This window comes from Colobus angolensis, unplaced genomic scaffold (genome assembly GCF_000951035.1).
Source record: "Colobus angolensis palliatus isolate OR3802 unplaced genomic scaffold, Cang.pa_1.0 Scaffold286, whole genome shotgun sequence".
In the NCBI taxonomy this organism is placed as follows: domain Eukaryota; kingdom Metazoa; phylum Chordata; class Mammalia; order Primates; family Cercopithecidae; genus Colobus; species Colobus angolensis.
In genome coordinates, this window is record NW_012116110.1 from 514,995 (window position 1) to 530,609 (window position 15,615).

Genomic DNA, 15,615 nt, shown 5'->3' on the forward strand with positions numbered 1-15,615 from the left:
CGTAGGGAGGCGCCGCGCACGCCGTGGACGCTCCGGGGACGCGCGCCGTTCTAGCTCACCCTGATCGGTCTCAGGGCGGTCTGGCGGTCGTGGCCTTGCAACTGCCTTCTCTAGTTCTCCCGGTTGCATTTGCACTGGCTTCTGCTTTCCGATGGAAAAGGGGACGTTTTGTCCTGCAGTGCGACTGCAGGGCACGGCATGGGCGAAGGCAGGGCAGGCTGGTGGAGGGGACCGGTTCCGAGGGGTCTGCGGCTGCCTCCATGCTTGTCACTTCTCAGCGATAACTTGTTTCAATAATATTAATAGGTGATATCTGCTAGTATATACATACACATCATGTGTGTGTCTGTGTGTATCTATATATAACGTGTGTGTGTGTTTGCGCGCACGGGCGCGCACATACCTAATATTTTTAAGGCTGGATTTTTTTGAACGAAATGCTTTCCTAGAGCGAGGTGAAACTTTCAGAGCTGCAGAGTAGCTAGAGCAGCAGGGACCCTGGCTTCTGGAAAATGACCCGACCTTTATTCCCAATTCGGCCCCACTCCACAGAGCTGTGTGACCTTGGGGGATCCCCTAACCTCTCTGAGACATGGCTTTGTTTTCTGTAGGGAGAAGATAAAGGTGACGCCCGTTTTGCGGACCTGGTGTGAGGATTAAATGGTAGTAACATAGATAAAGCCTTCAGAACTTCAAATTAGTTCCCCTTTCTTCCCTTGGGCATACAAAGAAATATGTGGCCCAGTTATGCCACGATTTGAAAGGAGGAAACCCAAAGAATGGCTGAGGGGATGAGGAAGATTCCTCAAGGGGAGGACGGAGTATTTAATGAGGGTCTTGAAGATGTCAAGAAAGTGGTGGAGGGTGTTCCACGAGGAGGGAACCGTCTGGGCAAAGGCAAGGAAGGCGGAAGGGGATCCCTTCTGAGTGGCTGGGCATGTATTAGGGGAGATGAAAGAGGCAGGCCAAGTCCAAGCCATGTTTGTGTTGCTCCCCGGAGTTTGTACTTTAGGCTTAAACTTCCCACTTACATGTGTTATTTGGCCCGCATTGTGTTTGAAGAAGCTTTGGGATTGGTTGCCAGTGCTTAAAAGTTGGGACTTAGAAAATGGATTTCCTGGCAGGGCGCGGTGGCTCATGCCCATAATCCCAGCACTTTGGGAGGCCTAGGCAAGTGGATCACCTGAGGTCAGGAGTTCAAGACTAGCCTGGCCAACATAGTGAAACACTGTCTCTACTGAAAAATACAAAAAAAGAAAAAGAAAAAGAAGAAGAAGAAGAAAAAGAAGAAAGGAAGAAATGTTAGCCGGGCGTGGTGTCGCACGCCTGTAATCCCAGCTACTCAGGAGGTTGAGGCAGGAGAATCACTTGAACCCGGGAGGCGGAGGTTGCATTGAGCCAAGATCGCCCACTGCACTCCAGCTTGGGTGACAGAGCAAGAATCCATCTCAAAAAATAATTATAATAAATAAAAATAAAAAATAAAATGGATTTCCCAGCATCTCTGGAAAAATAGGCAAGTGTGGCCATGATGGTCCTTAGACCCCTTCTAGGAAAGCAGACATTTATTACTTGGTTTCTGTGCACTACCTGAGCTGCTGCGTATTGGGCTTCCACCCCTGGCTGTGTGGACAACATGGGGTGTCAGCAAAGTTGTTTTTTTTTTGTTTTTTTTTTGAGATGGAGTTTCCCTCTTGTTGCCCAGGCTGGAATGCAGGGGTTCAATCTCAGTTCACTGCAACCTCTGCCTCCCGGGTTCAAATGATTCTCCTGCCTCAGCCTCCTGAGTAGCTGGGATTATAGGCTAATATTTTAGTAGAGATGGGTTTCTCCATGTTGGTCAGGCTGGTCTTGAACCCCCAACCTCAGGTGATCCGCCCGCCTTGCCCTTCCAAAGTGCTGGAATTACAGGTGTGAGCCACCGCATCCGGCAGTCAGCAGAGTTTTTAATTTAGGAGAATGACAAGAGGTGGTACAGTTGTTTGGATGGTACCTGGCAGCTGTTAAGGGCTGTTGACTGACAAACACACCCAACTTGGCGCTGGCGCCCAGGAGGTGGACACTGGGTTTATGGATAGATGGTTAGCAACCTCTGTCACCAGCTGGGCGTCTTTTTTCCGTACTGAATTTATCACATTTGTTTAACCTGTGTGTTCCACAGTTCCCTTGCACATCTTGGGTATTTGAGGAGTTGGGTGGATGGCAGTGGCAACTGGGGCCACCATCCTCTTTAATTATTTTAAAGCCCTGACTGTGCTGGATTGACCCTAAGGTCCCCTTGGTCTCCAAAATTCATCAGAAACTGAGTTCACTTGAAGGCCTCTTCCCTACCCTTTTCTCTATCCCTTACATCTACTTCTAGAGCAGCTGTTCAACAGAAACAGAATGGGAGCCACACACATAATTCTCCATTTTCTAGTTAAAAAGAAAAAAAATCATTTTCAACAACATATTTATTCAACCTAGTGCATACAAAATATTATCGTTCCAACATGTAATCAGTATTTTAAAAATCAGTAATGAGGCCAGGCACTATGGCTTACGCCTGTAATCCCAGGAGTTTGGGAGGCTGAGGTGAGTGGATCATCTGAGATCAGGAGTTCAAGACCAGCCTGGCCAACATGGTGAAACCCCATCTCTACTAAAAATTAGCTCGGCATGGTGGTGGGTGCCTGTAGTCCCAGCTACTCGGGAGGCTGAGGCATGAGAATCACTTGAGCCCAGGAGGCGGAGGTTGCAGTGAGCCGAGATTTTGGGATACTCTGTCACACACACACACACACAAATCAGTAATAAGATATCTTACATACTCTTTCATACTCATACTTCCAGCATATCTCAATTCACAATTTCCAAGTAAATGCTCGATCTCTATTTAGTTTTATAAAATTGACAATTGAAAATGATGGTTCACATAGTCAAGTTGTTCCAAATACACTTAAATGTCTCCGAGGCCGGGTGTGGTCACTCACACCTGTAATCCCAGCACTTTGGGAGGCCAAGATGGGCGGATCATCTGAGGTCAGGAGTTTGAGACCAGCCTGGCCAACATGGTGAAACCCTGTCTCTACTAAAAATACAAAAATTAGCTGGGTGTGGTGGCAGGCGCCTGTAATCCCAGCTACTCGGGAGGCTGAGGCAGGATAATTGCTTGAACCTGGGAGGCAGAGGTTGCAGTGAGCTGAGATCACACCACTGCACTCCAGTCTGGGCGACAGAGCAAGACTCCATCTCCAAAAAAAAAAGAAAAAAAAGAAAAAGAAAAAAGTATCTTAATAATGTTATTACTTTATTATCACCTCAAATAATTAAAATTAAATAAAGTCAAAAATCCAGGTCCTCAGTCCCATTAGCCACATTTCTAGTGCTCAGTGGCCACAGGCGCTGGTGACTACCAGGTGGGACAGCGTATTTAGTGCCTGATCATTGGTTCTCAGATCTGGCTACTCAGCAGAACCAAGAATCCACAGAAATGGCTTTTAAGAGCACAGCCCCAAAGTCCCCAGCCCCAATCTTACTTACCCGGAGGCTGGGAAGGACTCTGGTTCCACAAGGCAGCCTGTGTTTTTTGATGGAGGGATGTGACAGGGGCTGCGTCTTTAACATTTCCTCTTAAATACTGGAGACAGCTTCGAGGAGGAGATGACTAGATGTGTCTTAGTCCGTTTTCTGTTGCTTGTAACAGAATACCTGAAACTGGGCAATTTATATGGTAAAATAATGTTTTTTTTACTGCTCTGGAGGCTGAGAAGTCCAAGGTCCAGTCCCTTCTTGCTGGTGGGGACTTTGCAGAGTATTGAGGTGGCACAGGGCGTCATATGGTAAGGGGCTGACTGTGTTACCTCTTTTCTTTTCTTATAAAGCCTAACTAGTTTCACCCCCATGATAACCCATTCATCTATGAATGGATTAATCCATTCTTGAGGGAAGAACCTTCATGACCCAGTCACCTCTTAAAGGCCCCACCTCTCAATCCTGCCACATTGAGAATTAAGTTTCAACATGAGTTTCGGAGGTGACAGACATTCAAACTATAGCATGCTGCCTCTTAAATAATTCAATAAGCTCTGGTGGCATCCACTTCTGCATGCATTGGACAGCTTTTAGACATCTATTTTCCTAGAGGGACAAGACCATCACCTGTGATCCTATGACCTTTTGGCTTTAGGCCTAACAAGCAGGTTATACCCTCACTCACTTTCAAATCATTTTGATTGTCTTGCAGACAATTTACACAAGTTTACACATAGAAAAGGATATATAAATATTTATACTGCTGCCAGGCATGGTGGCTCACGCCTGTAATCCCAGCACTTTGGGAGGCCGAGGCGGGTGGTCACGAGGTCAGGAGATTGAGACCATCCTGGCTAACATGGTGAAACCCCGTCTCTACTAAAAATGCAAAAGAAAAAATTAGCCGGGCGTGGTGGCGGGCGCCTGTAGTCCCAGCTACTTGGGAGGCTGAGGCAGGAGAATGGTGTGAACCCGAGAGGCAGAGCTTGCAGTGAGTTTGTAGATAGCGCCACTGTACTCCAGCCTGGGCGACAGAGCGAGACTCCATCTCAAAAAAATAAATAAGTAAATATTTATACTGCTTAAAAACTAATAATAAATGCTATGGTCTGCATGTTTGTGTCACCTCACCATTCATATGTTAAAACCTAATCACTGAAGTGATATTAGGAGGTGGGGCCCTTGGGAGGTGATAAGGGTGGGATTAGTGCCCTTGTAAAATAGCCCAGCGGAGCTTGTTCACCCTTACACAGTGACAAGGCATCATCTATGAACCAGGAAACTGGCCCTCGCCAGACACCAGAGCTGTTGGTGCATTGATCTTGGATTTCCCACCCTCCAGGACTCTGAGAAACACATTTCTATTGTTTATAAGCCACCCAGTGGCTGGTATTTTGTTATAGCATCCCAGACTAAGACAAATAACAAATACTTGTATCCCTGACACCAGGGTAAGAGATAGAATTTACTTGTTCCTCAGGAGGCCCTTGTCCTCACCCCATCACTGCCCCGTCCTCCCTAGAGGAATCTGCCAGCCCGAATTCTGTTAATCATGCGCTCCTTTTCTTAGAGTTTGACCTCCTCTGTATCTCCCCCAATCCATGTATTGTTTATGTACAAGGTGTTCTGCCGTATCTGTTCTGCTGTGGCTTGCCGCCTTTTGTTCAACACTGTTTTTGAGCGTCATCTGTATGGATGCATGCAGTTGTCATTTATTTGTTTTCACTGCTGGATAGTGTCTGGTTGGGTGAATATATCACATTCTGTATCACACTCTCCCCAGGCTCCTTTAGGTGACATTTGGTTGGTTGCAGTGTTCTGTTATGATGGTGCTGCTGTGACTGTTCTTGTGCATGGACGGAAGTTCCTTTCAGGTGAATTTCTCAGAATGGAATTGCTGGGCAAAGGGCCAGCCAATAGTCAACTCATTTGATGCCAAAAGTGGTTGTACCAGTTCATCCTCCCCCTGCAAGGCATGAGTCCTGATTCACTCTTCAAGTGCTGTGGCTTGACGGGGCCGGGGGCGACAAGGGGACACCTGGGAAGGAAAGCTGGGCTCCTTGCTGGCCACCCAGGCCAGTCCTTACCAGGGGATGGGCAATGATTGGGTCAAGTGGTTCCTGACCCATGGGCCTGAGACTTTAGGCCCAGAAACTAGTATTTCCTCAAATGCATCCCGTGAGCTGGCACTGTGTGAGCAAGCACACACATCTGAAGACTCAAGCTAGGCAGGCCTACCATGACTTGTGGTCCAAGGGCTCACGGGTGACCTGGAGTTAGAGGGAGAGGTGGCCACCGGGTGGCTTTAGAAAGAACACTCATCCTGGCCAGGTGCAGTGGCTCACGCCTATAATCCCAGCACTTTGGGAGGCCAAGGTGGGTGGATCATGAGGTCAAGAGTAAGACCAGCCTGGCTGACATGGTGAAAACTCACCTCTACTAAAAATATAAAAATTAGCTGGGCATGGTAGCACATGCCTGTAATCCCAGCTACTCAGGAGGCTAAGGCAGGAGAATCGCTTGAACCCGGGAGGCAGAGGTTGCAATGAGCCGAGATCATGCCACTGCACTCCAGCCTGGGTGACAAAGTGAGACTCCGTCTCAAAAAAAAAAAAAAGAAAGAAAACACTCATCGTATGACCTTGACCTCCAAGCTTTGCCTCCCTTAAGCAGAACAGAATGGAGCCTCCCTCAGGCAGAGGCCGACGTTTGCCTCTGACCTAGGTCTCCATGCTTTTGTTCAGAGCCTGAACACCCTCAGGCTCTGTACTTGGGGTATTTCTGTTCTCTTGTTTTATGATCATGGTTGTGAGGTCTGTTGTGAGTACCATGATCCCTTCCTTCAGAGGAGTAAACTGAGGTTCCAAAAGATTTAGCAGTTGCCCAAGGAATATTAAATTGACAAAAGCGGGTAGGATATAAAGCAAGGAGTATTTAGCAATGGTTCTTTTTTATGATTAAAAACAGCCGAAGAAAGACTTTAACTTGTGCCTTTGAATGAGTAACCTATATTTGACCAAACCTCTCAGCAATAACAACCATCAAATCTCTATTAAATTAAAAACACACACACACACACAAAAACAGCTATTGTGAAGGTATCAGTGACTAAGACAACTAAGGTTTGAGGGGCCAGGATCCTGGAGATTTGGGAACTTCCCCAAGGTGAGCCTGACGTTCTCAGACACTTTTCCTTGGATGTTTTGAGCACTGCTCTGATTGCTGGGAAAACAGTTCCTTCCACTGTGCACACACTCTGGGGCCAGACAGCTTGGGTTCAGTCCCAGCTCTGCCACTTAATGTCTCTGTGTCTGTGTAAGCAAGTTACCCTTTGGTGCGTCAGTTTCCTCATCTGTAAAACACAGTAGTTGATCCTGATTCGTTAAGATTCTGTACTTGTGAATTTGCCCACTTGCTAAAATCTGTTCCCCCAAAGTCAGTACCCCTGGCCCTTTTGCGGTCGTTTCAAAGATGTGTGCAGAGCGGCAAAAAAATGCAAGCTCCTCCAGGCTCATGTTCCCAGCCCAGGTTCGACAAAGTGCTGCCCTGCCTTCTTATTTCAGCTGTCATAGTGTAAACAGTGTCCTTTTCACAGTCTGGTTAATGCCATGTTTTTCACATTTTTATGCTTTTTTCTGGTGATTTCTCTGTTAAAATTGTCTCCAAGTATAGTGCAAAGTTCAGCACAAGGAGGCTGTGATGTTCGTTACAGAGAAAATGCATGTGTTAGGGAAGCTTTGTCAGCCATGAGTTAAGGTGCTGTTGTCCTGAGGTCAATTAATTTGTTGTTGTTGTTTGAGACAGTATCTCCCTCGTTGCCCAGGCTGTTGTAGTGCAATGGTGTAATCATAGCTCACTGCAGCCTCTACCTCCCTGGTTCGGCCTCCTGAGTAGCTGGGACTACAGGTGCACCCCACCACACCCAGATAATGTTTTTGATTTTTTTTTTTTTGAGGTGGAATTTTGCTCATCGCCCAGGCTGGAGTACAATGGTGCGATCTTGGCTCACTGCAACCTCCACCTCCTGGATTCAAGCAATTCTCCTGCCTCAGCCTCCTGAGTAGCAGAGATTACAGGCATATGCTATCACACCTCACTAATTTTTGTGTTTTTAGTAGAGACGGGGTTTCACCATGTTGGCCAGGCTAGTCTTGAACTCCTGACCTCAGGTGATCCACCCACCTCTGCCTCCCAAAGTGCAGGGATTATAGGTGTGAGCCACAACGCCCAGCCTCATGTTTTTTATTTTTCAAGTTGAAATGAGGTCTCTCTATGTTGCTCAGGCTGGTCTCAAATTCTTCAGCTCAGGTAATCCTCCCACCTTGGCCTCCCAAAGTGCGGGGATTACAGGTGTGAGCTACCATGCCCAGCCAAGATCAGTGTTAATGAATCAACTATATATTTCATAAGGTGTCTTTAAACAGAAATAAGGTTATATATTGATCGACTGGTAACAATGTTGTGACCAGCAGCTTATGGAGGACCTAGCCTTGTATTTCTCCTATAAATAATTTGCTCTTTGAGTGTTTGTGGCAACTTTGTAGCACATAACTATTGAGAATAAGGATTGTAATAAGAGTACGTCCCCCTCACAGGATTGTAATGAGGACTGAGTCCATTTATGTAAAGGCTGAGAGCAGTGTCAAGCAGACGGTGAACACTCTAGAATGTGCGATAGCTCTAACAGTGGTTATCATGGCTGCCCTCTCACTTCTTCAGAGCCATGTGTTTCTAAGGTCTGCGCTCTGCCCTAACCTCCCACTCCACTGTCCTCCAGCCCGTTTCCTCCTCCACTCACTTCCCAGCCCTGTGCCTTCTGCCTTCCCTTTTCTGAGTTTGCTAAGGGCACTGCTGGCTCAGGAGTAGTAACAGTCTCTCACCTCTTCTCTCCATGGCAACCAGTGACCTTTGGAGAATGTAAATCTTATCTCCAATCTCTTAAAGCCCTTCAGTGCCTTCCCAGGATGAGGTCCAGCTAAGGTCCTTGGCAAGACCCAGGCCAACCCCGCCTCCCTCCATCAACTCCCCTGCATCTCTCCACTCCAGCTGCACCAGTTGTACCCCACTGGCTCTTGTCTGATTATTTCCTTCATCTCCCCAGCTGGTCAGCAGAGCTGGTGGTAATCAACTCAGACCCTGTCGCCTGGATGCTCAGCAGTTAGGGACTAAAAAAAAATCAACAGGTCACATTCTCTCCTGCAGATCTTGCTAATAAGATCTGTCAGACAGCAGTCAGCAGTCAGAGCCAATCTTCTGGACTTCAGCAGGCTTCTGCCTCTTGCTATTTCCTGTTGCTTCTCTTAGTGACCTTTTAAGAGCATTGTGGATGCCTCCCAGCCTCCTGCTAACCATTCTGTAACCTGAACAGCCTGCAGTAGCCCTGCCCTGCAGAACTTCCTGATGTGATGGAAATGCTGTGTCTGCACCACTAGCCACATATGGCCACAGGATTCTTGAAACTGGTGGTGCAGTTGAGGAGCTGACTTTATTTGACCTCATTAAATTTAAATGTAAATATAAATAGCTACATGTGGCTTGTTGGCTAGCCTATTGGACAACACGGGCTTAGAGAGACACAGGGAGACCTCACTGTAATGCACTAAAAGGTCAAAAAAAAATCCTAAGAAATATTCCTAAAAAACTTTAACATAGGGCCGTGTGCGGTGGCTCACGCCTGTAATCCCAGCACTTTGGGAAGCTGAGGAGGGCAGATCACTTGAGGCCAGGAGTTCAAGACCAGCCTGGCCAACATGGTGAAACCCCGTCTCCACTAAAAATACAAAAAATCGGGTGTGGTGGCGGGCGCCTGTAGTCCCAGCTACACGGGAGGCTGAGGCACGAGAATCACTCGAACCCGGGAGGCCGGGGTTGCAGTGAGCCAAGATTGCGCCACTGCACCCCAGCCTGGGGTGACAGAGTGAGACTTCATCTCAAAAACAAAAAACAAAAAACAAAACAAACAAACAAACAAAAAAACACTTTAGCATGATTATGTAACCAAAATGCGGGTTAGTTGTTCACCGGATGCACAGTCCAATTAACAACAGCAAGGCCTGGTACCAAAAAAAGTGAATTTATTCCAAAACTAGCTTGGGTAAAGGGTACAAAGCGTCCTGCCTTTCTTTAAAAGTGCTGCTTCCCCTTTGAAGCAGAAAGTGGACACTTTTACAAGGTAAGGGGGGAAGTGTGCAAAGGCAAGTAGGGAGGTCCCTCTGCTAGTTCTGTGCCTACTCTACAGGACAGTTGACTTGGCACCTTCCTGGTTAGAAATAAGCCGTAGCAGTGGCCAAGTGGGCCTGCTTTCAAAATGCCCTCCCAGTGAAAGAGAGTCCTGAAGCAACCCCCGAGGGTGGAAGTTCCAGGCCACCACCCACTGGAGGTAAAAGTTCTGTGGTGGGTTTGCTTTGGTCTGCAAATCTGCTGTCAAGCGGAGGAGAGATCTGTGCTCTGGAAGAGCACACAGTTAGAAAAGCTTGCCCTGCAGGGAATGTGTGGTGAGGGGGAGGTGAAAGGTTATATTTGCATTTCTGAAGGGCTAAGTAGGAAACCCGCGAACCAGGGGAGAGGAGAAGAGAAGAGAGGAGATTTTTTTTTTTTAAGGAAAGTAACATATTCTCTTTTTCTTAGAAAAAGTGGAGCACCCGGTTATAGGCACTCTTGAATGTAGAAGTAGCAATATATAAATTATGCATTAATGGGTTATAATTCACTGAAAATAGTAATGTACTTCTTAACTTTGGCTTTCAGAGTTCGAACCTCCGTGGCCTCAGCCAGATTCGGAATGTCAAAAAGCAGAGTGTCTATTTGATGAATTTGAGGAAATCGGGAACTTTGGGCCACCCAGGGTAAGATAAAACACCTTCCACTTCATAGGTATCTTCCTCCCTCCTTCCCTCCCTCTCCCATTAGAACCTGGTGTTCTTCCTGAGCAGCAACAATCTTAGGCATCTTTCCGTGTGACTGAGTATCCACCACATTCTTTTTAATGAAATAGTATTAGATCGTATGGGTGCGACATAATCCATTTAACCCATCCCCTATTTTTGGACATTCAGGTTGTTTCCAGAGTTTCAATAGTATTTTATTCAATATCCTAATAGTTAGGGCAAGCCATGCTGCTATCACAAATAGACCCAAATATTTAATGGCTCAAACCGATAATGTTTGTGTCCTCCTCTCTGGGCGGTACAAGGTTGGCATACCTTGTGAAGTGAATTAGGAACTACACTCATTCCAGCTTCCAGTTTGGTCCTTATCTGTCAGTGCCTTACTATCTTCTGCATTGTTGAGTCTCATTCACTTTATCCAAGTTCCATTTGCCAGAAAGGGCTAGAAGCACAGAAGGGCTGGAAGTGGCATTTGTTCCTCATTCACATTCTGGTAGGAAGAACTTAGTGGCATGGACTTAGCTAACTGTAAGGGAGGCTGGGAAATATAGTCTAGTGAGTGCCCTGGAAGAAGCCAGCACTGCATTCCCCATGGAAAGCTGTCAGGCACGGCTACAGTCTACCCCCTGCCAACCAGTATCTGCATGGACCCTCCTTCCACACTCAGATGCATTTATCCCCAGCCCCAAGAGAGCCAACCGATGCCCATGTGGTCACCACAGCCACCTCCAAGTCCGAGATTTCCAGGTGACATGCAGTCTCCTCTCTGTCAGCTTTAGCAATGGCTTCTTCAAAACCTACACACAGACACAGACAGACACACACACACACGCACACACACACAGACACACACGATGGAGAGGGGCAGGATAACTGCAACCGTAACTCCATTCAGAAAAGAGGCACAGTGCTGACCACCCGCAGCCCTGGAGACTTGCTGGGCAGCACTGGGTCAACCTCTACCCTGGCAGAGGAGCATGTTCCTCCACAAATCCCTGCTTCAGCTTCCCGGGGGGCTCCTCATTGTCTGTTATTTTCCTTGGCCACAGGGGAGGCAGGCAGTGGGAAGTGTGTCCCCCTCAGGGGTGAGCAGCCTTCACAGCCCACTTCCTGCTGATAACAGTTTGGGATTCCATAGGCTGTTTTAAGACTCCAATCAGCTATTTCAGGCCAGACTCATTTTTTTTTCTCTCTCTCTGTTTTTTTTGTTTGTTTGTTTGTTTGTTTTTTTAATGAAATCACACCCGGTGACCCAGGTTGGAGTGCAGTGGTGCAATCTCGGCTCACTGCAGCCTCCACCTCCTGGGTTCAAGCAATTCTCCTGCCTCAGCCTCCTGAGTAGCTGGGACTATAGGCATGCAGTGCCACACCTGGCTAATTTTTGTATTTTTAGTAAAGACGGGGTTTCACCATGTTGGCCAAGCTAGTCTCAAATTCCTGACCTCGGGTCATCCACCCACCTTGGCCTCCCAAAGTGCTGGGAGTACAGGCATGAGCCACCGCGCCCGACCCAGACTCATTTTTCTTTGAGAGTAGGCTTTTCCCAAAAGTAGGCTTCTGATCTATTCACTTTCAGGCAATCCCATGTGCCAGGAACCACATCCAAATTTCCTCCCTGGATGGGAGCCTCAGGCTGCCTTATCTCCTTGCATGCCCCCATGCCCAGCTCTCTCAGCCTAAGGGCAGGTACCTTGAGGTCATGTTAAACAATAAGATCGGAGACCAGCAATGCCCTCAGCCTGTCTTTTGCAGGTGGACTGGGTTTCTTGTTTTGGCTCAATGGGAAGCCTTTGCCGTTCAAAGCCTTAGCTTCTCTGGCTGAGTGCAGTGGCTCACGCCTGTAATCTCAGCAGTTTGGGAGGCCGAGGCGAGTAGATCACCTGAGGCCAGGAGTTCAAGACCACCCTGGCCAACATGGTGAAACCCTGTCTCTACTAAAAATAAAAAAAATTAGCCGGACATGGTGGCGGGCACCTGTAATCCCAGCTACTTGGGAGCCTGAGGCAGGAGAATCGCTTGAACCCGGGAGACAGAGACTGCAGTGAGCCGAGATCATGCCATTGCACTCCAGCCTGGGTAACAAGAGCAAAACTCCATCTCAAAAAAAGAAAAAGAAAAAAAAAAGCCTTAGATTCTCCCTTTGACTTTCCACGTTTGTGCAGCCTTTTATCTCCAATGCTCCATTTCATTCCATCTGCTGGCTTACTCTTTTCTTGTCACATCTACTAAAAACAAGAAGCCACCCGTATTCAGGAACATTCTAACCGTCTCCAGAGCTATATGCTCAGTAGGCTTACAGTTGGCCCTCCAGGTTATCTGAGACTCAGATTTCCAGAGGGCTTTGCAGACTCACAAGGTCTGAAGAGCCTCTGAGCCTCCCAGCCTGCGGTGTCTGTTCACTGACTTTGCCACAGTCTCAAAGGGGCACAGCATGCTGCATGTTTGAGTGTTTTGCTTTGGTGGCATCCATTTCCAGCCTTGGCTTCCAGCATTCCTCCCCCAACAGACTCTCTGTCGCTTTCTCCTTACTCCTTCTGGCAGTCCTGGGAGGTTGCATAGGGCCCTTGCAGGATGCCCCAAGTCCAGCTCCCTCTGGCCTCTGGGAAGCACACCCTTGACCTGCCATGTGTAGGAAGACAGCCCACTTCTGCCAGGGTCCAACTCTCTGCTGGCAGGTAGCACCTTCCAACCTCTGCACTTTGGACTTTATAACTGTCAGGTATAAAGTCAGTTGTGTCTTTATGTTTCTCAGATTCTTCAAGACACATGTCAACCAACCTCTCCTACCCATTCTCTCCAGCTCACTCTCAAAACACACCGTATCTGTCCAACTCACTCTCAAAACACACCCTTTCTCTCCAGCTCACTCTCAAAACACACCCTTTCTCTCCAGCTCACTCTCAAAACACACCCTATCAGGCCAACCATTTCTTTTAAAGGACATCTCCTCACCAATCCAGTCAGGTAGCCTTCCCCACATTGTATCCTGGAACTGGGTGATGGACTGGGTGGGGAAGAGGGTCATATGGCAAATCTGTATGTCTTACAGTAATTGTCTAGCAGCCCCTGGTGTCTTACTTTAGGCCCCTTGGAAACTTTCAGATAGTGGAGTTGTCTGTTACATATCTTATAACCTACAGATATTAATATATCCTCACAGGGGCACAAAAGCTCTTACAAGGATGTTTATTATAATAATACTTTCATTGTTATAATTTACATGCCATAAAACTCACCACTTTAAAATGTATAATGCAAGCGTTTTTAGTATATTCACAAGGTTGTGCAGCTATCACCACTATCTAATTCTGGAACATTTTCATTACTCCAGAAGGAAACCCTATTCGTATTAGCAGTCACTCCCCCATTCCGCCTTTCCCTAAAACCCAGCAATCACTAATCTACTTTCTGTCTCTGTGGATTTAAAGTAATTTTAAATTTGAAAAATAGTATCTGTAAGGAAATGTGTCCAGTCACAAGCATACAGCTTGATGAATTTGCAAAAAATTGAGCAGTCCCGTGAACATACCCTGTAAGCTCAAGACATAGAATGTTACCAGCCGCTGCAAGCAAGCTGCCTGCTCACTTCTAGCCATTAACCCCTCCCTCTCTTCCTTCTAGTCATTAACCCCTCGGAGTTTAACTATTCTGATTACCAATAGCATAGGTTAGTTCTGCCTGTTTTTTCACTTTATATAAACTGTCTCATTAAGTATAAACATGTTTGTATATACTTGTGTATTTCTTTCTATCACAATGATGTTTGTGAGATTCATCCATACTGGTCCTATAGACAATTCTATTTTGCAGTGTAGTATCCCATTGTATGAATATACCATAATTTTTTTATCTATGGTATTACAAAGGAGTACTTGGACAGTTTCCAGTTTGGGGCTATAGGATAGTTATGATACAAACATTTTAGTGTAGTACATGTCTTTTGGTGAACCTGGGCACACATTTCTGTTGGGTATAGCCCCTAAGAGTGGAATTGATGGGTCATAGCATGTAAATGCATTCAACTTTAGTAGATACTGTCCAACAGTTTTCCAAAGTGATTGTCCAACTTACTTGCCTATCAGCAGTATCTGAAAAGTCTAGTTGCTTCTTTTCTTGGCCAACTCTTTTTTCTTTTCTTTTACCATAAAGACAGGGTTTCACTTTGTCACCCAGGATGGAATGCAATGGCGCGATCACAGCTCACCGCAGCCTTGACCTCCCTGGCTCGGGTGATCCCTCCCACCTCAGGCTCCTGAGGAGCTAGAACTACAGGCATGTGCCACACCCAGCTAGTTTTTTTAACTTTTTCGTAGAGATGGGGTTTCTACATTGTCTCAGACTCCTGGGTTCAAGTGATCCTTCTCCCTTGGCCTCCCAAAGTTCTGGTATTACAGGCATGAGCCACTGCACCCAGCCCATGGCCAGCTCTTGATACGATCTATCTCTTTCTTTTCTTTTTTTTTTAATGTGAAAAGTGTTAAATAATCTTTTTTTGATATTACACATAAACCACACTAAAATGTCTTTCAGTAAGCAAAATGAACCATTTTAGGTGCAGAAAATTCTAATTGGATTAGCACAGTTAAGGCCAAAAATATAAAGTTGACATTGCTACCTGATCTTCAGCCCTTGCCTTTAAGAGGCAAATGAACACAAAATACAGGTGAATCTTGCTTGGTTCTGAGACAGTGAAGGAATTTCCTCCAGTATTTAAATATATTTACATAACCAGTTACATAAATCTAAATATAAAAAAACTCCCATAGATTTTAAGATGGCATTCACCATCTTTGTGAAAAGTTGAACATTACTAATGAAATCTGATCATATCTTTAGAAGGAATAAACAATGATAGCATTTACTGAATCAGAGTAACTTGGGTTTTTTTGTGTTTTTTTTTGTTTTGTTTTGTTTTTTGTTTTGAGATAGAGTTTTGCTCTTGTTGCCCAGGCTAGAGTGCAGTGGCACCACCTCGGCTCACTGCAACCTCTGCCCCCTGGATTCAAGCAATTCTCCTGCCTCAGCCTCCCGAGTAGCTGGGATTACAGACTCGCCCCACCATGCCCAGCTAGTTTGTGTATTTTTAGTAGAGGCGAGGGTTCACCATGTTGGCAAGACTGGTCTCGAACTCCTGACCTCAGGTGATCTACCTGCCTCAGCCTCCCAAAATGCTGGGATTATAGGCATGAACCACCACGCCCAGCCTTTTTTTTTT

At 46.4% G+C, this 15,615-nt stretch overlaps 1 protein-coding gene across 1 annotated transcript in view; it reads left to right on the top strand.

The window, feature by feature from the left end:
• The first annotated feature begins 159 nt into the window (after positions 1 to 159).
• FXN (frataxin) overlaps positions 160 to 15,615 on the top strand; it is a 43,559-nt gene continuing 28,103 nt past the window's right edge. Inside the window, exons 1-2 of the mRNA XM_011948888.1 lie at positions 160 to 196; positions 10,261 to 10,358. Of these exons, the coding sequence (XP_011804278.1) occupies positions 10,321 to 10,358 (38 nt within the window). The 5' untranslated portion in view covers positions 160 to 196; positions 10,261 to 10,320. The remainder of the gene's footprint in view (positions 197 to 10,260; positions 10,359 to 15,615) is intronic.